Source organism: Halichoerus grypus, chromosome 5 (assembly GCF_964656455.1).
Source record: "Halichoerus grypus chromosome 5, mHalGry1.hap1.1, whole genome shotgun sequence".
Taxonomy (NCBI): Eukaryota; Metazoa; Chordata; class Mammalia; order Carnivora; family Phocidae; genus Halichoerus; species Halichoerus grypus.
Window position 1 is genome coordinate 171,749,946 of NC_135716.1, and position 24,762 is coordinate 171,774,707.

Here is a 24,762-nt window from a genome sequence, read left to right on the forward strand (position 1 = left end):
TATATGTAGTTTCGTATTCTGGTGCCCTATGTAATTTCCACCATTTTTCACAGTTCTTAAATTAATTTTGTTGCATCAAAGTACATATGATTTTTTTTTTTTTCCTGTACAACCTACTTCCTTAGAATTCCCAGAAGTGAGATTATCAGGACAAAGTATTTTTGAGAAGTACTTAAAAAAACATACATTTTGGAAAGAGGCATAACAATTTTAAATCATTGTATGCAAATTAATATTACTGCTCAGTAATGCCTTTTATCTTATGTGTCCTTCATTACTTAGAGTGACTTGATCTTCAGCAGGTTGGGAGGGCTGTTACTTAAAATGAAATTATGCTTTACATCAGAGATTTGATCACTTTTTAAAAATCTTTCCATCTTCTAATTTTTTTAAAGTAATGTCTTATTTCTGATCAGGAAGAAAAATTAGAAGGAGACAATCGATACTTTTGTGAAAACTGTCAAAGTAAACAGAATGCCACAAGGAAGATCAGACTCCTGAGCCTTCCCTGTACCCTGAACTTACAGCTGATGCGTTTTGTTTTTGACAGGTAAATATGTATGAGTAGCAGTGTTTGTTGCTCATTGTGGCCTAATGTGTACAGATGTTACTGTAGACAGATAAAGTAACGGAATGCCGAAACTCTAGATTTCTAGTGTAGGTGGGACTTGCCATTTTGAAATGCCAATAATACCTGGTTTTATCACAAAATTCTTAAGGAAGCCAGCCATATCTGAGTGAGAACTAGAAAAGTAGGGAATCCTTATTTTTATTCTATTAATTATTAAACACTGCAAAGGAAAACAAACATACAGGTAAGAACTGAATTATCTTGATGTTCTGTATTTTTGAGTAAGAACTGTGTAAATTTCTACTTATTACACTCTTCCACCCCACCCGACCCCCAGGGGAATATATCTTTGATTTTATAATTAAGATAAAGGCAATGTTTGCACATGCACATTACCTTTATGAAGCAGGAGCATCTGTGGCTCTCTTGTGATTATATTAAAACTTCCGAAAATTAGTTTGGAATCAACACTTAAAATTCATACTTTTAACCTATTCTTTTCCACCAGTTATAAGACAGCATTATGTTGACTTCTAATCGTACAAGTTTTTGAGCAAGATTGCTGAGTGAAACCTACCTAGGTACCATTGAGTTTATTAAAATAGCTGGTAGAGCTTATACATTGTTTTATGATTGTTTTAAATATAATTAGCTTTCCTCTTGGTTAGGCAAACTGGACATAAGAAAAAGCTGAATACCTACATTGGCTTCTCAGAAATTTTGGATATGGAGCCTTATGTGGAACATAAAGGTAATATTTTTACCGAGCAGTGATAATTATAATGCCCAGAGACTGTAACTTGTGGTCAGCTTGTGATGAATACAGGATAGCATTTTATAAGTATTCTTTGCTAACCTCTGTCTGGGAACAAAGGCTTTTTAGGCGAGCTGAGATGTTACTTCCATTTTCAATGAGTAAGTACACCACAGAGATTAGATGGTTCATCAGTATCTACAAAAGAATAAAAAGGGGAGAAGGTATTTTACTGTCTGAACCCACACTTGGTCCCTTAGTGTCAATATAATTCCTCATAAAATTCTGAGCTGCCTCCATTCATGTTTTTTTTAACTTTATCAAAAACTTCGGGTGGCATAAGCCCAATATTTATGCTGTAATTCTCCCTCTCTGTGATGACTGATGAGTTCTAGGATGCTGCAACAAAGTCTCAAGAAGAAATAATTTAGTCTTTTCCTTTTGGCCCTTTTGTTTCTCTTGCCCTGACTGGAAGGACTGCTTCCCTTCCTTTCCCAGATTGATCTTACTATTTATTAAATTTTTAATATAGAAATTATATCATAATTTTTATCTCTTTCTATAAAAAGCTTCTGGAGGCGACTTACAGTAGGAACAATCCCTAAAAACCTTTGGAAGAAACAATTGGGGAGGTTGGGGAACGATGTTAAGTGTTTCAGCTTTTAAAATGTGTGATGCTCTGTCAATGCTGTGGTTTGAAATTTTCACTCGGTGGAGGAGGAAACAGCTGGAGACTTTGCTCCTGGACTTGGCTATTACTATAGTTGATTGAATGAATAAACTGTAGTTCACTTGTGTAGGGATTTGTTTCCTGCCTACTTTGTTCAGGTAATTGTTTGAAGTTAAGAGATGTCTGATAGCTAAGTGATGTCTCAGGGGACAGAAACTTAGATGTAAAATTAGCACTTCCCTTGACTCCAGTGTATGATTTTGAATAGTTTTTATTATTGTTACTAAACTTATTATGTATTTGTCCAATTTGTACTGTGGGAAAATAAGATGATTATGAAGTAGACTTGGTAGGTCATAAAACCTGTAGAAATAATTTAAATTTAGTGTTTGCTGACTAAATGTAATAAACTTTTATTTATATTTTTATTTTTAAATAATTTTTTTAAAGATTTTATTTATTTTTAGAAAGAGAGAGAGCTTGCAACGGGTGGGAGAAGCAGAGGGAGAGGGAGAGACATGGGGTTCATTCCTAAGACCCTGAGATCATGACCTGAGCCAAAATCAAGAGTCAGACGCTCAACTGACTGAGCCACCCAGGCCCCCTAAGATTTTATTTTTAACTAATCTCTACACCCAGTATAGGGTGGAGCGTGCGATTCTTGATCTCAGGGTCATAAGTTTGAGCCCCACATTGGGTGTGGAGCCTACTTAAAAAAAAAAAAAAAAAAACCAAAACCACAGAAGGGGCACCTGGGTGGTCAGTCGGTTGAGCGCCTGCCTTCGGCTCAGGTCATGATCCCAGGATCCTGGGATAGAGCCCCACATCGGGCTCCCTGCTCAGGGCGGGGTCTGCTTCTGCCTCTCCCTCTGGCCCTCCCCTTGGCTCATTCTCTCTCTCTCTTCTATCTCACTCTGTCTCTCAAATAAATAATTAATATCCTAAAAAATAAAAAACAAAAACACAAACCACCTGTAATTCTATCACCCAGGCCACCAGTATTTGTATTTTCCTATATTCTAGCTGATACATATCTGTACACACATATCCACATAAAAAGCTGAGAGAAGATAGATCTAAAAGATGCTCTTTTTTTAAAAAAGGAGAATTCACTTGTTTCTTTAAATAGTGCACCTGCGATCTACATAGATCTGTAAACTAAGGGATTCCTGTTCTTGAACCTTTAGCACCTGACTCTCTAACTGAATTTTGCTGTATTTTGTGGGGGATTTTGTTATTTTAAGTTTTTGGCAGGGGATTTTAATATTCCTGTAGGTCACATTGAGATTTGGGGACTGAATAAAATTCATAGAATTTCAGAAGAAACCAATTATATTTAAATATAGTTAGCAAAACATTAAGACAACATTATGATCCAAATAATATAGGTGCACATTAAAGAACAGGTTCCACTGGCTGTTTAAAACTACCAGAATTCTGAAGTTGATAGTATAATGAATGGATGAGTATAAATTTAGGTGAACAGTCGTGTTGTGATAGGAAAATTTTTGTGTTGTCTCTTGGTAATGCAGTCATGGTTACTGCTTCTACTTGTGTGGTTTATCGTGATGATTTAATTTAGGGAATACTATAAGGAACATGTATTGTCGGCGATTTTTCCTACTCGTCTGTCGTCTGCTTCAGTGGTCTTGTCTTCACCCTCCTGCAGCCATCCACGGCAGGCAGAACCTCCCTTGTCCTGCCACTGTCTGCACCATACATGTCGCTCTATCCACTAATCCTTCCTTTTAATATAGAGTCCAAAATACAAACCTGTGTGGGTTGCAGAATTCTCACAAAGTGGACATCTACATGAGCAACATCCAGCTCAAGAAATAAAACTTTCCCATGACTCCAAAGTCTCTTTTGTGCCCCTCCCAGTAACAACCCCTTCGTCCCCCCCCCCCCCCCCAATATCATAGGCACTAATCTGGCTTTTATGGCAGTCACTTCCTTAATTTTTATTAATTAATTTTTATTTATTTATTTAAAAATTTTTAAATTTTTTTTTAAAAAGATTTTATTTATTTGACAGAGACACAGTGAGAGAGTGAGCACAAACAGGGGGAGTGGGAGAAGCAGGCTTCCCGCAGAGCAGGGAGCCCGATGCGGGGCTTGATCCCAGGACCCTGGGAACATGACCTGAGCCGAAGGCAGATGCTTAATGACTGAGCTACCCAGGTGCCCCCCCATGACAAAGTCTCGCAGTGTCTCTGTCCTTTGCTCCTTCATGTGGGTGGTGGTTGAAGGTAGCTGGAGAAAAACACCATCCTAGCTGTGTGTCTGTCTGCCTCTCAAGCTTTTTATTTTGAGGAATTTCAAATTTATACCAAAAAATTGAATCCCAGTCTAGATCTTTTAACTGGATCAGTTAGTCCAGTTACCCTTAACGTAAATACTGATACTTCCTCTGATTCAAATCTGCATCACTTTTTATGGTTCTCTGTTACTTGAATAGATAGATTTCCTTTTTTTTTTTTTTTTTTTAAGATTTTATTTATTTATTTGACAGCACTGAGCAGGGAGTCCAATGTGGGACTCGATCCCAGAACCCCAGGATCATGACCTGAGCCGAAGGCAAATGCTCAGCCGGTTGGCTGAGCCACCCAGGTGCCCCTGAATAGATAGACTTTCAAGCTTCTCATTTCTTGAAACATAGAAAGCCTAGTTTTGTAATCCATGACTGATGTTGTTGGAATATTATGCAGGCTTATTTTTGCTGTCTGGGTGGGTTCTTTTAGTGTTGCCGTGTTTCTTCTATACTTGGTTATCTTTGATTGCATGCTGGTTATTGCACATGGAAAATTTTTTTTTTTTTAAGATTTTGTTTATTTGAGGGAGACAGAGAGAGAGAGAGAGAGAATAAGCAGTGGGGAGGGGCAGAGGGAGAGAGAGAAGCAGACTCCCTGCTGAGCAGGAAGCCTTATGCAGGGCTCTATCCCAGTACCTGAACTGAGAGCAGACACTTGACCGACTGAGCCACCCAGGCGCCCATATCTTACTTAGTATTTTAAATTACTTTGAGCTGGGGTGGGTTAGGTAGGTGTTAATCTGTATTACTGAATCCCCCAGTGAGCTACAAGAATGCAGAGACTTTGTCCTTTTACTCAGCTGCTGTACCCTGTGTTCCTAAAAGCGTGCAGCATGTTTGTTTGTTGAATGAGTGATTGGCTCTGCCTTGCGACTCACTTCTTGCAGTTTGAAGAAAGTTACAGTGATGAAATCGTCAAGGATATTTACAACGATTTTTCTGCCACAAAGGTAGTAATTATTGTTTAACGTTAATAAAATGCTTCTGCTTTAAATGACCATTGATATGGGAGTGGTTCGATATATTGTGGTACATTACGATAAATTTCAGGAGAACATTTAATGATGTAGAAAGATGTTAATGATTTGTTAGAAAAGCCTGCAGGTTTCAGTATTAATAGTGATTATGTCTGTATTGTGGGGCTGCTAATGAATTTTTTATTTGCTTTCTAATTTTTAATAATGTGTAGAAGTGATGTTTTCCAGTACACATGTAGTTTCCTCCCTGTAATTGTTTTAAAAGATTTTCTTTCAAATTATATCTGAAAATGTCAATATTGATTTGCTCATATTTTGATGTATGGGTAAGGTCTTCTCTTGCATAAACCACGTGCAAAATATATTGGCTGTGACTTGTTTTTGGTTATTTAGAGTGAAATAAATAGGAATTTAAAAATACGAAGAAATCTGAGTGCGGAATCATTCTAGATTTTTAATGTTTTCTCTCCTGGTTGTTTCCAGTTATCTTGGCCTACACCTATTTTGACAGCAATTTTTCTTAATGACTTACCTCGAATTGTTCCTAAAACATTTTTCTTCTTTTTTTGCTAGAAACAATAGCTTTTTAGTTTCACGCTCCCATCTGGTTAGTTTGAATAATTTTGTAACAAGAATACGAACAGCTGATTCTTGGTAGGAATATAGCTCATCAGTTTGCAGAGGGGCAAAGTCTACAACAGAATAGCTTTGTAACCCTGACCAGGGTGCCCAGGATGCCAGAGCTTTCTTTCCATCTGTATATTTTGCAGAGGAAACGGAGAGTTAATGCAATGAGCTGCTTAAGACGTTTACATTACTCTGTAAAACTAGATTTTTTTTTTTATCTTAGGTGACATTTTTTGTTTTGTTTTGTCTTGTTTTAGGTGACATGTTTTCAATTCTATCAGATGTGTAAACAATTTTAATCATTACAATTCAGACTCAGGATATAAGAAATACTGTTCTTCAAACTGTCTTTCACTTTCTCCCTTTCTCTTTCTCCAGGTGGGTCCTATGTGTATGAACTCAGTGCGGTCCTTATACACAGAGGAGTGAGCGCTTATTCTGGCCACTACATTGCCCACGTGAAAGATCCACAGTCCGGTGAATGGTATAAGTTTAATGATGAAGACATAGAAAAGATGGAGGGGAAGAAATTACAACTAGGGATTGAGGAAGATCTAGGTAAAACCTTTAAGTTGTGAGTGCCCTTTTAAAATATAAATTTTTTTCTTTTTTTAACTGGAAATCTTTTTGATAAATTCTTTCGGCCGAAGATTGGGTTCTCGGTTAGCAAGGATATTTCCGTTTCTTAAACACATGTAAAATCTCTGAACATCTTTTGTTAGAAATGCCCGAATTAAAAAAAAAAAAAAAGATTTTTTTTTTTCTAGAGATGGTTTCTGTAATGGTTTCAGTGCAGTTTGAAGGCAAATATTCAAGAACCAGTTTAATTTGGGGTAAGGGGGGGATGAAAGGGGAGAGGATAGCAAGTATTAATCTTAAAATGATGAACGGTAGATTTAACATAGTAGGATTTGTAGTCCTTTTCTTTGGGTTAGGAGATTTATGTTGGGGAAATAACTCTAGCAGGGAACCATTACTCTGAGAACAGTGTATACTCCTTCCTGTTAAGTATCTTTTCCCATCCCTGGAATGTGAGCGGTGCCTTTGGGGAGTAAGCTGCTTGTTGTTTTGTAGTGGTGAGGTCGGCCATTGGGAGTACTTGGTGAATAGCTGTTGTCACGTTCATGTTCTTGGACCAGAATACCCACTTAACTCCCTACAGAAATGAATAGTTCTTCTAGTAGGAGCCATCTCGGTTGAGCTTCTCATCACTTTATTACCGTGTTTGTCATTTTTGGGTGAGGTTTGGACTATGGAGTCTATAAATAAGAGAAAAGGATTGGGAATAGGTGTGTCTCCTGCCACTGTTCTTTCTTAATGAATCAAAACCACTTTCCCAAGGTGTCAGGGAGGAGCATGGTTGTTGGAGTCAGCTTTTGGATGTTTATGGGGAATCTTTCCACGGATGGTTAAGTGGGAACATGTTTTTGGTTAGGTGGGAGCATGTTTTGGGTTAAGTGGGACCATGGTTTTGTAATTTGGAGAGAATTTCTATTTTAAATCACATTTAGGGTATTATGCTAAGTGAAATAAATCAGGCAGAGAAAGACAATTATCATATGATCTCACTGATACGTGGAATTTGAGAAACAAGGCAGGGGATCATAGGGGAAGAGAGGAAGAAGTGAAACAAGAGGAAACCAGAGAGGGAGACAAACCATAAGAGGCTCTTAATCTCAGGAAACAAACTGATGGGTGCTGGAGTGGAGGGGGGTGGCAGGAATGGGGTGGGTGGGTGATGGGCATAGGGGAGGGTATGTGCTATGGTGAGCGCTGTGAATTGTGTAAGACTGATGAATCACAGGCCTGTACCCCTGGAACAAATAATACATTATATGTTAATAATAATAAAAAATAAATAGATAAAATAGAAGATACTACAAAAAAAGAAGTCACATTTAGGTGTTTATAGATATTCACCTATGCACTCCCACTTTAATATTGAGGTATAAGGATATATATATTAGGAGTATATATTATGAATATATATATTTGCACATATATATGTGTGTGTATATATATATATATGGATATGTATATATTACGAGAACCTGGGAACAAAACTGAGACGTGGCTTTAATTGTTCTTTCCTGAGGTTTATTTGATTTATTTTAATTTTAGTTAGAATTGTAGGATTAGAAGCATTGCTAAGGCTGTTTTATCTATCTTCTACATACAGATAGTCCTAAATTTTAAAATAGGTCAAGAGAAAGAGACTCCACCTTATCAGGATCCCATCCCAATGTTTTAATACCTCACTGCTGTATGCAATGTACATGGCAAATTTCATCTCTTGTTTTCTTTTTTATCAAAATTAGAAAATCCTTGGTATTCTATCATGAACTTGTTTGAATTGTTTTATATTCCATCTCACACAAAGTATCTAGCATGTTGGGGCGCATGGGTGGCTCATTCGGTTCAGAGTGCAACTCCTGGTTTTGGCTCAGGTCATGATCTCAGGGTTGTGAGATGGAGCTCTGCATTGGGCTCTGTGGTCAGCGTGGAGTCTGCTTATCTCTCTTCCTCTCCCTAGGTTCCTTCCGCTATTGCCTCGTGTGTGCTCTCTCTCCCATAAATACATAAAATATTTTTTCAAAACATATCAAACATGTTAAATCTTTATGTTTAGTTAGAAATGCCCAACCTCCTCATTACTGTATACGCTCCTGACATTGTTAATTCCCTGTAATGGTGGTCTTCAAACGTTTTGTCCTGTGTACTCTACAAGAATATTGAACAAATTTTTGTTCCCTGAACATTTTATTTTATTACTGAGATTTTATTTATTTGAGAGTGTGCGTGCACACGGCAAGCGCATGGAGAGAGGTACAGAGTGGGAGGGAGAGGAAAAGGGAGAGAATGCCAAGCAGGCTGTGCATTCAGCCCAACACAGGACTCAATCTCAAAACCCTGAGACTATGACCTGAGCTGAAACCAAGAATCAGTTGCTTAACTGACTGAGCCACCCAGGTGCCCCTCCCTGAACATTTTGAAATCCGTTATTTTTATTTATTTATTTTTAAAGATCTGGGGCGCCTGGGTGGCTCAGTCAGTTAAGTGTCTGCCTTCGGCTGAGGTCGTGATCCCAGGGTCCTGGGATCGAGCCCCGCATCGGGCTCCCTGTTCCGCGGGGAGCCTGCTTCTCCCTCTCCCACTCCCCCTGCTTGTGTTCCCTCTCTCGCTGTGTCTCTCTCTTTCAAATAAATGAATAAAATCTTAAAAAAAAAAAAAGATTTTATTTATTTGACAGAGAGAGACAGCGAGAGAGGGAACACAAGCAGAGGGAGTAGGAGAGGGAGAAGCAGGCTCCCCACGGAGCAGGGAGCCCGATGCGGGGCTCGATCCCAGGACCCTGGGATCACGACCTGAGCTGAAGGCAGCCGCTTAACCAATGCCGCCCGAAATCCGTTATTTTTTATCATAATTTTAAGTAGCTACAAATAATGTGATTTCTAACAAAAATAGTAAAAACAGTAACATCACTCTTTTAGTTGAGTCCAAATGAAATTAGTAACATAGTACTAACTTTTCAGAGACACATGGATGGGTCTTTCTTTAGAGCAGGATATTTTTAACCCTTACCCTTTCTCCTGTGGTAGTATTTACATTATAATTGACCGTATGGGATTTTTGTCTAGTGGAATATACTTAAGATCTCTGTAACCATAAAATCTCTAAATAGTTCAAAAGTTCTTTTGGATTGAGCTTTTTTTTTAATTATAAATATCACCACATAATCCATCAGTATAAGTATGTTAATAAATTTTTGAATTAAACACAAAGCAAAATTTTATTGTAAACATCTCTTGTGATGACATGGCTAAAACTTTTTAAATCTCTGGGTGAGAGATTATATCTTTCTTTAATAAAATGGGAGGATAACTGAGAAAGGAGAGACAGGCAGAGACCATGAGTGGGACTGCAGTGTTGAGGCAGATTGATTTTAGAAAAGAACATAGTGAATTGAAAATCTGGCCATTGATTTCCCCAGAACTAAGCAGGACCTTTTTGTTGTGCGCCCCACCCTCGCCGAAGATTACCCTGGGATACTCAGCACCATTTTTTTTTTTTTTTTAAGATTTTATTTATTCTTTTGAGAGAGGGAGAGAGAGAGACACACACACAGAAACAGAGAGAGCCCAAACGGGGAGAGGGAGAGGCAGACTCCCCACTGAGCAGGGAGCTCGATGCGGGACTTGATCCCAGGACCTGGAGATCATGACCTGAGCCGAATGCAGACACTTAACCGACTGAGCTACCCAGGCGCCCCACTCAGCACCATTTCAAAGATCACGTTCATGTGATAGACTTGACATTCAGAACACTTAATGTTTCTACTTGCTACTGAATTCACAGGTATCAGTGGCTAATCTTTATGCTCATTAGCATTTCATGTTAATGAACATGCCATTTTGTTAAATTTTTATTTTCCAGTTAACATACAGTGTTATATTAGTGTTACTTTAGTTTCAGGTACACAGTTATAGCGATTAAACACTTGGATCCAACACCCGGTGCTCATCACACCAGTGTACTCCTTAATCCCCACCACCCATTTAACCCATTAGCCTACCCTTTCCTTCCTGGGAACCATCAGTTTGTTCGCTAAAATAATCTAGATTTATTTTCATAATCTAAGACCAACATTAAAATAAACTCATTGCAGTAGTACCTTTTCTGCTTCTAGGTTTGTCTTCATGAAAAATAGTACTTACCATCTTTTAAAAATGGAATATGGCACACAAGGAGGATAGGGTAGTAAACCTGTTTAAATATTCAGACATCCAACAAGCATGCTGAATTTGTATTGCCTTTTAGTGCTTTAGATCCCTGTTAAAGAATTTTAAGTGTGGGGGCGCCTGGTTGGATCAGTTGGTTGGGCATCGTCGTGATCTCGACTCAGGTCTTGATTTCAGGGTCATCAGTTGAAGTCCTGTGTTGGGCTCCACACTGGGTGTCAACTTACTTACAAAATAAATTAAAAAATAATAAATAAATATCTTGAATGTGTATTGTAGGAACTGTGTTCTATGGCCCTCCTCCTGCCCCTCCCCTGCAAAAGCATGAGGACTGACCATCGGCATTCTAATTTAGTTAACTTTTATTTTTCCACCTCAGCAGAACCTTCTAAGTCCCAGACGCGTAAACCCAAGTGTGGCAAAGGAACTCACTGCTCTAGAAATGCATATATGTTGGTGTATAGACTACAAACTCAAGAAAAACCCACCACAACTGTTCAGGTACCAGGTGAGCAATTTTCCAGGATTACAGAAGGCAAATACTACAGAATATCGTGCTCACAGATCAGTGACAGGAAATTACTCCTTTATCAAGATAGGTTCATTGCATATGGTGTTTGTTGGTGAAAGTAGATAGAATCACAAATTTGCTTTAAAGTAGTGAGTTTTGGGGCGTTTGGGTGGCTTGGTTGAGCATCTGACTCGATTTCAGCTCAGGTCTTAATCTCAGGGTCATGAGTTCGAGCCCCACATTGGGCTCCTTGCTGGCATGGAACCTACTTAATAAAATAAAAATAAAGTAATGAGTTTTGGGGGCACCTGGGTAGCTTAGTTAATCCTGCGTTGTGGATTTGAGCCCCACTTTGGGTGTGGAGATTACTTAAATATTTGAGAGAGAGTGGGGGACAGAGGGAGAGAATCTTCCAGCACACTCCCTGCTGAGCGAGGAGCTCAGTCTCATAACCCATGAGATCATGACCTGAGCTGAAACCAGGAGTCACACGCTTAACCAGCTATGCCACCCAGGCACCCCAAAAATGAATTCTGTAAGAAAAAAAAAATAGTTTTCAAAATAAAGGAGCCTTTAACAGAACTATTCCACTGACCCCTCCCCTCCCAAAGAAAAGCAAAAACAGTTTAAAAAATTCTGTAGGTAGGCAAAACATGTATTTAAAGAGCCATTTGTGGGTTTTTTTGTGTTTGGTTTTTTTTTTTTTTTTTTTTTTTTGCCATTTGGTTTAATTTGTAAAGCAAACAAATGTGTTTTAGCCACTTTTAATTAATTTTATAGATTATTTTTTAAAAGGAACAGTTGTAGGCTGCCTGGCTGGCTCAGTTGGTAGGACCTGCAACTCTTGATCTCAGAGTCGTGATTTTGAGCCCTGCGATGGGCGTAGATACTACTTAATTTAAAAAAAGTGTTGCTACTGGCCTGAAGGCAATCTTCAGTTGTCGTTTTATCTAATACTGTTTGTGCTCTGTGGCATTCTCAATTTTGGATGGTATTTCTGAGCCATTTGATGGCTCCAGTTGGCTCGTGACATCATGGAGAACCAGGTCGGGCATCACCCAGTATTATTCTAGTGGCTGTTACCAGTTTTACTTTCGCCTTCAGGGTGGAGGTTTCTCCCAAGAAGGGAGACCTCAGGAGGAAGTTGTCACCAGAATTCTAGCCAGTATTTGGTATAATTCAGAGATTGGCATGGTTTTGTGTCTTTGAAAACAGGAAAACGTTATTTTTTGTCTTTTATGTTTTGAAAGCCTTTCTTCAAGAGCTGGTAGATCGGGATAATTCCAAGTTTGAGGAGTGGTGTATCGAAATGGCCGAGATGCGCAAGCAAAGCGTGGACAAAGGAAAAGCTAAACATGAAGAGGTTAAGGAGCTGTACCAAAGGTTACCTGCTGGAGCTGGTCTGTAAGATATTCTGGGACAGCACTGTTGCCATGATGTGCCTTGTTTCTTTCATGTTCACAGATGTGTATGAACAAACTTGCCCCTACCCTGTCCTATAACCCACTCATGCCAGCTTAGGCACTAGAAAATTACTGTGTAAACCAGCAATAATTTGATGTGTAGCATTCCATAGAATTTTCGTTATCATGTACTTTTAAAAACGGGAAGCTCTTAATAAATTACAAGGTTTAGGTCAGCGCTCTGCATATATATGAGTCTTACAGATGTTTCTATTTTGTGAGATACTAATTTGTTCTTAACAAAAGATCTGATTGGGTTACTATGGAAGCAACTCACTATGTTGTTTCCTTGCACAGTTTGTGCCCTGGCCGTATTAACCGGCATTTTTTTCTGTGAATACTATTTTTTATGATACTATTAGACTAATCTGAAATTTAATATCAAATGTTATGCTAAGAATAGGAGAGCTTTTTGCTGACCCCTAATTTCTTAAGAATTATCCCACATGAGCCAGCTCATCCCTTTACTGTGTATGTTTAATGCAAGTTTACCTAGTGCCTCAGAAAGAAAACCCCAACTTTTCCAGGCTACTATGCCATTAGTAGTGATAACGCTGTCTTTGTCATTTCATAGACAGAATTCCCCGTGCCCAATTCCTGCGTAAAGAAGAGGCAGTTTAATCCTAATTTTAGAAAATAAATACTCAAGTGTAATTGTACTTGTGGTTTTGTCTTTTTCATATCTTAATTTTCTATTACTGGTATAACTTCAAACAAAAGATGAATATAAATTGCTAAATCTGTAAGAATAGCTCTTAAAAGTTCTTTCTGAACTACATCTTATTGGATTCTGACCTTTCTTTGTAACCTGTTACTCTCACTCTGTCCCAAGGGTTGGGATTATTCTAAAAAGTTAGACTGACCTTAATTTTACTGGAAATGATTTGGGAATGAATATGATTCAGATCTCTAAGTTTATTCAAAAGAGTTGAGACCTAGAAATCTATTTTTTGAACTATATTCCCAGTTTCCTGCATTCACTGGATGAGAGAAAGGGACTAACTGAATCTAAAGTAAAATGCTGTTTTTGAACCACTCTTTAAAACTACCACATGGCCCAGAGACGTGATGTGTCAGGTTAACACATATTTGCGCTTCTCTTGGCTATTTTCATTCAGTCTATAAGAACCTGTTCTTATGTTCTTGGAATATGTCTCTTTATCAATACTTTCACCAGTAATGAACTTTATGATTTTTTCCCCATTTGCATTAAACTTACATAGTAGAAAATCTATGATGTGCTAAAATGTTGACAAATCCCAAAGCAGATGACCGTGGTTTTGTGCTGCCAATCCAAGTCTTTGTTATGCATATTCTAAATCCTACCTGTGTTTGTGAAAATATTTAAAGAAGAGTCCCTTACCTAAAATATAAGCCTCATTGGGAACACAAACCCTTTTGGCCTTGGTATTGAAATAAGTTCTCTCTAAATAATCTTAAATTTTATCTCTAGGTTGAGTGTTGCAAATATTTGTGATGCTACAGTCTTTCCTGGACTTTTATAACTCCCCAAAAGAAAATTCCTTCTTTTGAATCCAGGCATAAAAAAAAAAAAGTTATAAGTAATTTTTAACCAAAATGTACGTTTTCCTTTGTAAATATTTTAACAAGTGCTTTCCTGTTTTGCCAAATGCTGAGATTTTAAACCTTTCGGTATCTCCAACTTGGCAAATAGAGTTCTCATTCCTTTCTGGTGGTTGATGACCCATGCCTTCAGAAGGTGGTGCTCAGATGGTTTCTGGATCACAAGTGATAGAGATCCTGCCATGAGTCTTTGTCTAGAGCAGAAGCATCTGTAGTGTAAAAACTTTCCAGAAGTAGATCTGCTTTAACTGTTGAGACTTGAGCTTGACCCTGATCCTCAGGGTTAGTCTTGGCAGAGATTGATACAGCTCTTTATAGTAATGGAGATTGAAAATGAAAGAGAGAGAGACCTATGTGAGCACAGTCGCTCTTCCTCCCACAGGTCCTCCAGCATACTAAACTGGCACCCTGAATCTAGAAAATGGGCAGAATTAATAATATGGTATTACATCAGATTCCAGGCCTGCTCTCTGCTCTCTTCCTCCTCTTACTATAAAATCAGACATGGTTTTTCTGATCTTCATATCTTACATTTAATTCATATGAAACTGCTCAAGACCAGAATACGCTTCACTGGGAGGTTTTCTGTGGGACTCTGGTAGGGGATTGGAGCATGTTGTCTTGAACAGACTGCCTTTGAACCACATTGTTGTCATACGGGTCGGGCATGGCTGCCCTGGTCGTTGAATCCCGGCAGACAGCCCTTGGCCAGGCGTGCTTTGTGCACGTGCAGTTTTCCTAGATTCCTTTTCTTAAAAGGGTCAGGGTCCTTACCGTGTATTCTTCCAGTTAGCCGTAGCAGGTGACAATCTGCTCTTTCCCCCTCTCCAGCTCCCAGGGAAATGAGAACACCTGCCAAATTATTCTTGCATGTGGCTCTGTGTCACAGTTCTGTTTTCCCTCCCTTTGATGGCCTTTAGATTAATAAAAATTTTAATCTATGGGACTGTATTTGGGAAAAGATGAGATATGCTAAAACTTTCATTTTCCTTTCTTGGATAGAGATCATTTGTCTTTGCATTCTTAAGATACCCAGTGTACTGTGTCCCTGGCAGTTTCAACGTGATAAATGGCAAATAAAATTGGGAGGTATTTTAAATTTAATGAACCACACCATTATATATTGTAAAGTGCCACGACCATGTTACCTATACTGAATGTTAAGGTCTCCTCTTTATATATTGTGTGAATGTATGATTAATTTTTCTATATCTCTTTTCTTCCAAAAAGCTCAAAATGCTTCACTTATCTTATCTTTTACATTCAACAACATCCCTGTGAGGTAGGTAGAAGGCAGGTATTATTACCTTCATTTTACAAATAAAAGACCTGAAGCATAGAGAGTTTAAGTGACTTGCTCAAGTTCAGTTTCTTGGTGGCAGAACTTGGATTAGACCTTGGTCTCAACTTGCAGTCATGAGCTCTTTCTCTGCAGCTGCATTAGGGCTGAGGACTCAGAAGGCTCTCAGTTGACAATGTATAGTCTTAGCACAAATACGGGATGTGACAATGCCGGATTTTGTTTTTGTAAAAATTGAAATATTTCAAACTAAACTTAAAATGGAAATTAGTCTTCTAGATTTGTAGTATAAAAGTGGTCAAAATGGGCTTTGAGTTGAATTGTCTATCCCTCAGATCTCATCAGAAGTAGTACATAATACAAATACGTAAATTCAATCTCTGTATGTTTTCTTCTATGTTTTATGCTGGGACTCACTGGAGATCTTTGTAAGTAATCAAAGCTGGCCCTTTGTCTTTAATTTTGACTTTTAGGGAACTCATGGACTCTGTTTTCCCAAATGAAAATTCAGTTTGAGGTGGTTTGGTTTTGTCTTAATTTTTGCAACTTCAAAATCAGTAACAATTCAATTCTAGTGTACTTCATCCTGAAATTTGTTTAAAAATAGCTTACTTTCTTGAAATACATAATAATGTGACAAATAGCTCATGATATGGATTGGGGTGGGGAAATCAAATACGTTTTAATTGACATCAGTATCCTCTTGGATGAAGAAAAGTTCAGTGGTTGAAACTGGCTTATAAAAGTGTGGTTATAGCTGATGAGGTTAATCTCTAACTTAGAACTCAGTCAGACGTTTCATTTTCAGTTCCACATGTATATCACGTATTGGTGAAGTGTTTATGAAAATCATTTATGAAATAAACATAATAGGGAATGAGGTTATGTGACTTGTGAGCTGGCGTGGAGCATGTCTTTGTAGTTCACAATCATGGGTGTCCTGATCAGAGTTCTGTGCTGTCAAGCAAGACACTTCTCTCTGTGGATGCCTCTTTTGTAGAATGTGGTTAATAATACCAGCCGATCTCATAGGGCACTGTGCCGACTCGTCCCTGTCATGCACAGCTCCTTGAACCAGAAGAGGGTAGTTAAATGGAGCTTTGTGTCGCAGTCCTCAAACATTTCCCCTGAACAGTGATGCTTCTGATTCTGCTAACATTGGACAGGGTTTGCATTGTCTTTTGAGGAAAATGAATGTATCACTTAGTCAAAAAGCTGTAAAAATACATAGACTCTTTCCTTTCCTTTCTTCCTCAGAGCCCTATGAATTTGTCTCTCTCGAGTGGCTGCAGAAGTGGTTGGATGAATCGACACCCACCAAGCCTATTGATAATCACGCTTGCCTGTGTTCCCATGACAAGCTTCATCCTGACAAGATCTCAATTATGAAGAGAATATCTGAATATGCAGCCGACATTTTCTATAGTCGATACGGGGGAGGACCAAGACTAACTGGTAATTCGGGGTGTCTTCTCTGAGTACGAAGGAATTCATTAAGTCCTCACCCTGTGGTCTCTGTGATCATCTGACCCAGACTCTGCCAGCCAGTCCAGATGTTCTGTACGCTTTGCAGAAAGAAAGGATTTGCTCAGTAAAGAAGTTATGTAGCATTATACATCACTTTTCATTGAGTTTCCTTGTTGTTTTCCTCCCAGAGGAGACAAAACTTTCTTCTTTTGAGAAAACCATCTGGTAGTATTTTGTTAGTTTGTTCAGTACTCTTCCAAGTACTCGAACCTTGGTCTGGTTGATTGCACATCTACTGTAGATTGTTACTTAGCTTATGAATAGAAGCTGCTCAGTTCTACTTTGAATATAGAGCTATATATAACGACATAGTATCCATAGTCTGTTTGGTTCTGGTTGTCTCTCCTCAAAACATTTTTCATTTTAATGGCAACATAAGCCCCACCTCCAATCTATAGGTGAATGTGCTAAAACAAAATTGTGTGATCACCCTCCCTCCCTCTTTCTACATTAAGTGCTGTTTTCTGAATGTGTAGAACTTACTGCATAAAAACTGGCATTTAACTGCCTGATCCAGGCCTTCTCTTGTACACATCTGGAGTTTTGCTTTCTAAATTTGTTTTTGATTCATGATCAATGAACTAAGCAGTGATTAGATCTTCCAAAGAATCACATTTCATAGGATTCCTACAACTGTGAGTTTTAAATCGGCCCTTGATGGTTCTCCCCCCCCCCCACAGTGTTCTATGCTTTGAAGTGTTCCAATATTTCATATTCACATGAAGCTCTCAATTAACATATTTATAGTTGTCAGATATGTTGTCTCCCCCCACCTTAGAGCCTCAATTGTTTAACTCTAGTCTTGTAAAATATGCATCTAAACCTTGTAGAATAAAGTCCTTGAGGGCATAGGCTGTTTTACCATATTATGACATTTCATCTCTCATTGTTCTTTCTTTATGCAGATACCAATTTTGCTGTCTTGAGATCTGTATCAACCTAAATAATTTAGGATGTATACCAGTTTTCCCTATTGTCAAAACTTGTGACTTTGCTTTAGAATTCTGTGTTCTGTGAAGTCCTGACACTTTGCTCACAGGTAATCTGTGCTTGAATGAACTTCATTTGCTCTTCTTCTCTCTCACCTCTAGTGAAAGCCCTGTGTAAGGAGTGTGTGGTAGAACGCTGTCGTGTGTTGCGTCTGAAGAGCCAACTAAATGAAGATTATAAAACTGTTAATAATCTGCTAAAGGCGACGGTAAAGGGGTATGTTACACAGCGTATACTGTTGTTGATAAACCAAAATAGTTGTAAGAGGTAATAACCAAATGGCTTGTAATCTATAGACAATAGGAGTTAGGGTTTTTCGAAGAAAGAAGGGCAATGACGTGGACGTCAGGGAGGTTAGATTTTTGCAGTGATTGCCATTGTGGTTCAAGATGAACAAAGCCAAGTCACTCAGGCTTTGCTACTGTATTCCATCCATCAGAAAAGTAGAAGCAGAGGTGCGGGTCTGAGGTCCGACCAGACCAAGGCAGCATGGTAGTATGTGTTCAGGTGTGGGTGTGTCCCCTCTAGAGAGGCTGAAGTGTATTAACAGAGGGTACCCAGGGGAGCATCCTTGGCAGAAATACCCAGCATACTTGGAGTGTGTCAAGTGCCACTCCCCAGTGGACCTCTGGACCTGGGAACCAATAAACTCAGATGGCATTTATTATGGAGCTTATTATATCTGGGTTTAACTTCTGTTACATATTTTCCAAATAAAGATTAACCTAGTTCACTGTTTTTTGGTCATTCTGCAAACAGCCTCAGGACTCCTTAAATGTGTGTTTGTATGTAGACATGGATATATATATGTGAGGACCCGTATGTGTGCTTGAAGGCACAGCTGTATTTCTTTGGGAGTAGTAGTCAAGGGAAAGAAAGTAGCCCATTGTGTTGTGTTCAGTGTGAATGTAATTGAGGAAGCAGGATAAGATTTGGGATGGAAACAGAATCTGAGATAACTGCATTTCAGTAGTGAAGAGTGAAAATGGCCAAAACATGGGAGTGGGTTAAAAACTGTGTGGACAGTAGCAGATTTTGAATGTTTGTAATTCATTTTTAGTTCATGACCTTTACACATAGAGAAGGGGAAGGGGGCCATTAGGAAATGCTACTTGTGGGGCGCCTAACTTGGTTAGGCGACTGCCTTCGGCTCAGGTCATGATCCTGGAGTCCCTGGATCAAGTCCCGCATCGGGCTCCCTGCTCGGCAGGGAGTCTGCTTCTCCCTCTGACCCTCCCCGCTCTCATGTGCTCTCTCTCATTCTCTCTCTCTCAGATAAATAAATAAAATCTTAAGAAAAAAAAAAAAAGGAAATGCTACTTGTGTGATTTCACATGGTCTCTGTTCTGCAGCAATGATGGATTTTGGGTGGGGAAGTCCTCCCTGCGCAGTTGGCGCCAGCTCGCTCTTGAACAGTTAGATGAACCAGATGGTGATGTAGACCAAAGCAACGGGAAAATGAACGGCAACACCTTGAACAAAGGTAATGTGAAAAGTCTCTGTGTTGGTGGTCGTGGACGATACCACAGAATTCCCATCTGTGCAATTTCATAGGCCATTTTTATTAAACCCAAAGCTCTCAAGTGTCTCAGAACAAATAAAAGATTGTTTTTTTTTTTTTTTTAAGATTTTATTTTATTTGTCAGAGAGAGAGTGCGCGAGTGTGTATAAGCAAGGGGATCGGCAGGCAGAGGGAGAAGCGGACTCCCTGCCAAGCAAGGAGCCCAATGCAGGACTTGATCCCAGGACCCTGGGATCATGACCTGAGCCGAAGGCAGCCGCCCAACCAACTGAGCCACCCAGGCGTCCCAAGATTGTTAAGATACTGAAATTGAGCAAGGGCTCAGCAGCTCACGTGAGGAATTCTGTGTGCCCTGGCATCCTTTTTGCTCCTGGTCTCTCCAATTAATCATGTGCAAAATTCTTTTTAAATTCTGCTCCAGACTAAAATTTTTAAGAAAGGTGAGTCTGGTGCCAGTTACATAGTATATTGGCAGCTCAGTATGTTTGGTTTTATAGATTATCTGCCACATTTACAGGCTGCCTTTGGCAAATAAAATGAGCTTGTACTACTGCGTTTTTTATCCAGGAGAGAAGGCAGCTTATGAATAGCATTTTGCTTTTAAATTCTTCTGAGTTTTCTGAAGCTGTGCTTTCAAGTAGGAAATTATGTTAATATAGGTCAACCACTAAATTGAATTTTATAATCAGTGTTTTATAAGATACAAGGGGAATTAAGGCTCTAAAATTATTCGTAGGTTTAAAATGGAAGCTAGTGGTTTGATCAGTCTATTCAGGCACAATTAGTGACCCTGAAGTGGTTGTTTCACTTAGTTTTCTTATCCAGATAATTAGGATCTACATACATAGATTTTTAAAAAATTATCCTTATAATATTCTTAAACTTTTTACTGAAATATTCTGAATTTTCTTGGTGTGGCTCTTCCCATATCACTACCTTTTAATTTTTTTGTATGTTTTTTTATTTTAATAAATGGCTATGATTATTTTTCTGAAAGATAGTTAACACACAGTGTTACGTTACTGTCAGGTATTCAGCACAGTATTCAACAGCTCTTAACTTTTTTTTTTTTTTAAGATTTTCCTTATTTATTTGACAGAGAGAGAGAGACAGCGAGAGAGGGAACACAGCAGGGCGAGTGGGAGAGGGAGAAGCAGGCTTCCCGCGGAGCAGGGAGCCCGATGCGGGGCTCGATCCCAGGACCCCGGGATCATGACCTGAGCCGAAGGCAGACGCTTAATGACTGAGTCACCCAGGCTCACCAGCTCTTAACTTTTTAAGAAAATAAAAATCCCAGGGGCGCCTGGGTGGCTCAGTCGTTGAGCGTCTGCCTTCGGCTCAGGTCATGGTACCAGGGTCCTGGGATCAAGCCCCACATTGGGCTCCCTGCTCCTCGGGAGGTCTGCTTCTCCCTCTCCCTCTGCCTGCTGCTCTGCCTGCTTGTGTTCTCTCTCTCTATGTCAAATAAATAAATAAAATCTTTAAAAAAAAAAAAAAGAAAGAAAATAAAAACCCCAAAGCCACTATTTGTTTTAAGCTATGATTTTTAATATTTTCAAATTTGAAGAGTATTTTTTTTTTCCCCTTATGGTTAGAAAAAAAATCTTGCTCTGCTGTACAATTCATGAACTTAACCTTAGTTTCAATGTTATTGTCCTGTCATTTAAAAACCATATTTTTAGTAGCATCATATGACCCAGTGTGTTAAATATTTACTTGGTGCTCTTTTAAGCTTCTTTATGTGTTAGTGGTCCTTTTTTTTCTTTTTCCTTTTTTTTTAAGCTTGTAAGTAATCTCAACACCCAACATAGGGCTCAAAATCAAAAAACTCCGAGATCGAGTCACACACTCCACCAACTGAGCCAGCCAGGCACCCCAGTGATTCTTCCTTTTAAGTAAACTCAGATGCCATAATAGAAAGTACCTTGATGTTGGCCTAGCTTAAAAATAGTTTTCGTGTTGGTTTGAGAGTAATATGTTTCTCTTCTCCCCCTTCCTCCATTCAGAGATTTTAAGAGCTTGAAGCAGTGCAGAAGGTACAGAGTAAAATCTGCAAGCCGTTACACCAGATATAATTGCTATAAAAATAGGGTTTTATTTTGTATTTTAATAATGGCACTCCTGTAGATGCAGTTGTGCATTTTGTTCTCTTAGAATACATGGTTCTTTTTATTTAGTGGCTGCATTTCGTTGTATGGATGTATTCTTTTTAACTGATTCTTTTTCAGTTTTGTACTATTAGTGTATAAGAACAGATAAAGTGAGCGTCCTTAGGTATGCATAACTTCCCAGACGTTGTTGGATCAGAGAATCACACCCACTTATAATTGCCAATACGTACTGATAACGTATTGGTAAATTTTCTCCAGAAAGCATATGGGGGCTTATTTTTCCATGCTTTTGTCCACATGAAGAGTATGCTTTTCACATCAGCTTTTTACTAGTCTGATATATGAAAAATGATTTAGCAGTGTCAGGGCTTTGCCTTTCAAAATTATCATCGAGATCGACCATGGTCCTTTATTTGAGAAGTAGTTGTATTTGTGTATGTGACAGAGAGAGTGTCCTTCGTATGCCCGGTTTTCTACTGAGCTTTTTAATGTGATTAATAAATATTCTTTAAATGTCTTATGTACTTAAACTAAAACCCATGGATAACTATTGTAATCTCCTTAGACTTCAGACTTTTTATCTGACCGTGTACCTCGTATACACAACTACAAATTTATGGTGACACAGTGTAGACAGATAGGAAAAGTGGGTATTGGAAGAGAAATGTTAATGGGAAAGGCTCAGTTCTTAATATATATTTTGATGTTAAAGGTTAAGTCCTTATTTCTCATTAGTCTTTTCTGAAGCTTTCTGTTTAACCCCTAAAAGAATAGGTGGGTGAAAATGACATGACATATAGATGATTAACTTGGTTTATGATCCTGTATTCTGAATAGCTTGATGAGAATTAATGGAAGGATATGTAAAGTATTTTTCAATTTGAAAAAAGGAACATTTTCTTGCATAATCTAAATCTTGAAAAAGTAAAACTGCCATTCAGATAATTTTCTTTCCTTTTAAGGGAAAGAAATATAACACTTCCTAACAGTAGCAGGTAGGAATCACTTGGGTCTAATTTTTAGAATGTTTTAAGTTTTCTTTGTTCAAAATTGTGCACAGTCGTATCTCTGCTACTTTAAACTTCAACTATAATAGCTAGAGTGGTTATTATCTGTATTTCTTTTGATTAGATGAATCAAAAGAAGAAAGAAAAGAAGAGGAGGAGGAATTAAATTTTAATGAAGACATTCTTTGTCCACATGGTAAGCTGGAAGCATACCTCTTCCGTTGCTAGTCTGACATTAGCGTATCATAAATGTGTTGTTCAGTGTTTTGCCGCATTTCTTAGGGATTAGGCCCTGACATGGCAGCCAGGGTGGAGTAACAGGCTTTCTAACCTGTGCTTGATTGTTAATGTTTCTGTTCTCTTACTCCCCCTTTAAAAAATTTTATTTGTTTGTCAGAGAGAGAGACAGAGAGCACAAGCAGGGGGAGAGGCAGGCAGAGGGAGAAGCAGGCTCCCCGCTGAGCAGGGAGCCCGATGCAGGACTCAATCCCAGGACCCTGGGATCATGCCCTGAGCCGAAGGCAGACGCCTAACCGGCTGAGCCACCCAGGCGTGCCTGTTCTTTTATCCTTTTTAATAGTTAGCTTCTTACTGCCTCTTTTCATACCAGTGTCTCTCATATCCTTTGTTCTTTCCTTGCAAAAAATTTAAAAAAAAATACAAAATAGGATTTTCCCATATTTAGAGAAGAAACTTTTTTGCCACTTGCCACATTGAAGGACTATCTGACTTTAAAAGGAAGAATTTCAGTTATGTCCCATGACTGTGAGTCTTTGTTCTACTTGAACATTTTCAGAACAGTGTTTATACATTTCTTAATATTATCAGGGCTATTTCTTGTTTCATTTCATATTCATTTCCTGACCAGCTGCTGTGTGCTATGTACTCTTAATAATTTACAGGTTTTCACTAATTCTATGTATCTGCTTACGTATTTCTTATTTGTCCTAGGGAGTGCTTACTTCTAATAAGTAACTTTCTGCAAGGGACTTGTTGTAGATGAGACATGGTTTTCCATTCTGTTAGCACTGTGAAAGTCAAACAGGCATCTGCTTCTCAAAGCCACTTCATCAGTGTCCCCGTCCCCGACTGTGTTCAATTCTTACTAGTTCATTATGAACCATTGCATGTTATCTCAACACCTACCCTCATGCACACTAGTCCTTTTATATCAAGAGTCCTTGAGGACACTAGTGATAACAGCTGTCACCGGAGTGGTATTTGTAGGCTGGTCTTTTGGATATTGTCGCATTGTGCTTTAGCTGACTAGTTGAGGGACTGCGCTTACTTGTTTACTGGCCATATAGTTGGGAGGGGGAATCATCTTGGGGTGTGGATTTGAGTCTCTGTGGGTCCCAATTTGTCCTTCCTGTCCCATCACCATGCCTCCAGTTGGCCCCGCTTACACTGCAGTGCACAGGAGGAGCACAAAGCAGGGAAGACAAGACTTCGCACATGGTTGACAGATTGAGTAGGTAGAAGAAGGTGAAGTGAATTTTCTCATGATGCTTTCATACCAGCTTTTGTCTCTCTTTTTTTTTTTTTAAGATTTTATTTATTTATTTGACAAAGTGATAGAAGCACAAGTAGACAGAGAGGCAGGCAGGCAGAGAGAGAGGGAGAAGCAGGCTCTCCGCTGAGCAGGGAGCCCGATGCGGGACTCAATCCCAGGACCCTGGGATCATGACCTGAGCTGAAGGCAGACGCTTAACTGACTGAGCCACCCAGGCGCCCCCATACCAGCTTTCCTTTCCCTTAACCAACATAGCATGAATGTAGACAGTGGGGCACGTTCCTCCCTTTTGAGAGTTGAGGCGTCTGTGGCACAGTGCTGACCTTCCTGCTTAGTGCCCCCCAGCTGTTTGAAACGGTGTCAGAACTCAGACTGTCATCTTACCCCTTAACTCATTGACTTTTGCTCTGTCTTCCCACCTCTTGACTCATCCTGTCATTTCAGGATTACAGTTGTGACAAAAAGCATGGCAGAGCTGAATGTGATTTCAGGACTTGTGCTGCACTCCTCAGCTGAAAATTTGAGCACAAGAGCTGGGTTTTAGATCTTTAGCTTGATCTCAACTCAGTGGTTTTACATTATCTT

The 24,762-nt window shown here is 39.0% G+C and overlaps 1 protein-coding gene across 4 annotated transcripts in view; it reads left to right on the plus strand.

Moving 5' to 3' along the window:
- The window catches only part of USP48 (ubiquitin specific peptidase 48), a 93,068-nt gene that overhangs the window by 36,138 nt on the left and 32,168 nt on the right, over window positions 1–24,762 (plus strand). The window contains exons 7-15 of one of the 4 annotated variants that reach the window (XM_078073695.1): window positions 417–550; window positions 1,240–1,322; window positions 6,289–6,468; window positions 11,029–11,157; window positions 12,411–12,560; window positions 16,765–16,962; window positions 18,126–18,240; window positions 19,377–19,507; window positions 22,789–22,860. In XM_078073695.1, the coding sequence (XP_077929821.1) occupies window positions 417–550; window positions 1,240–1,322; window positions 6,289–6,468; window positions 11,029–11,157; window positions 12,411–12,560; window positions 16,765–16,962; window positions 18,126–18,240; window positions 19,377–19,507; window positions 22,789–22,860 (1,192 nt within the window). The remainder of the gene's footprint in view (window positions 1–416; window positions 551–1,239; window positions 1,323–6,288; window positions 6,469–11,028; window positions 11,158–12,410; window positions 12,561–16,764; window positions 16,963–18,125; window positions 18,241–19,376; window positions 19,508–22,788; window positions 22,861–24,762) is intronic. The other 3 variants (XM_078073696.1, XM_078073697.1, XM_078073698.1) reach the window with 3 other exon arrangements.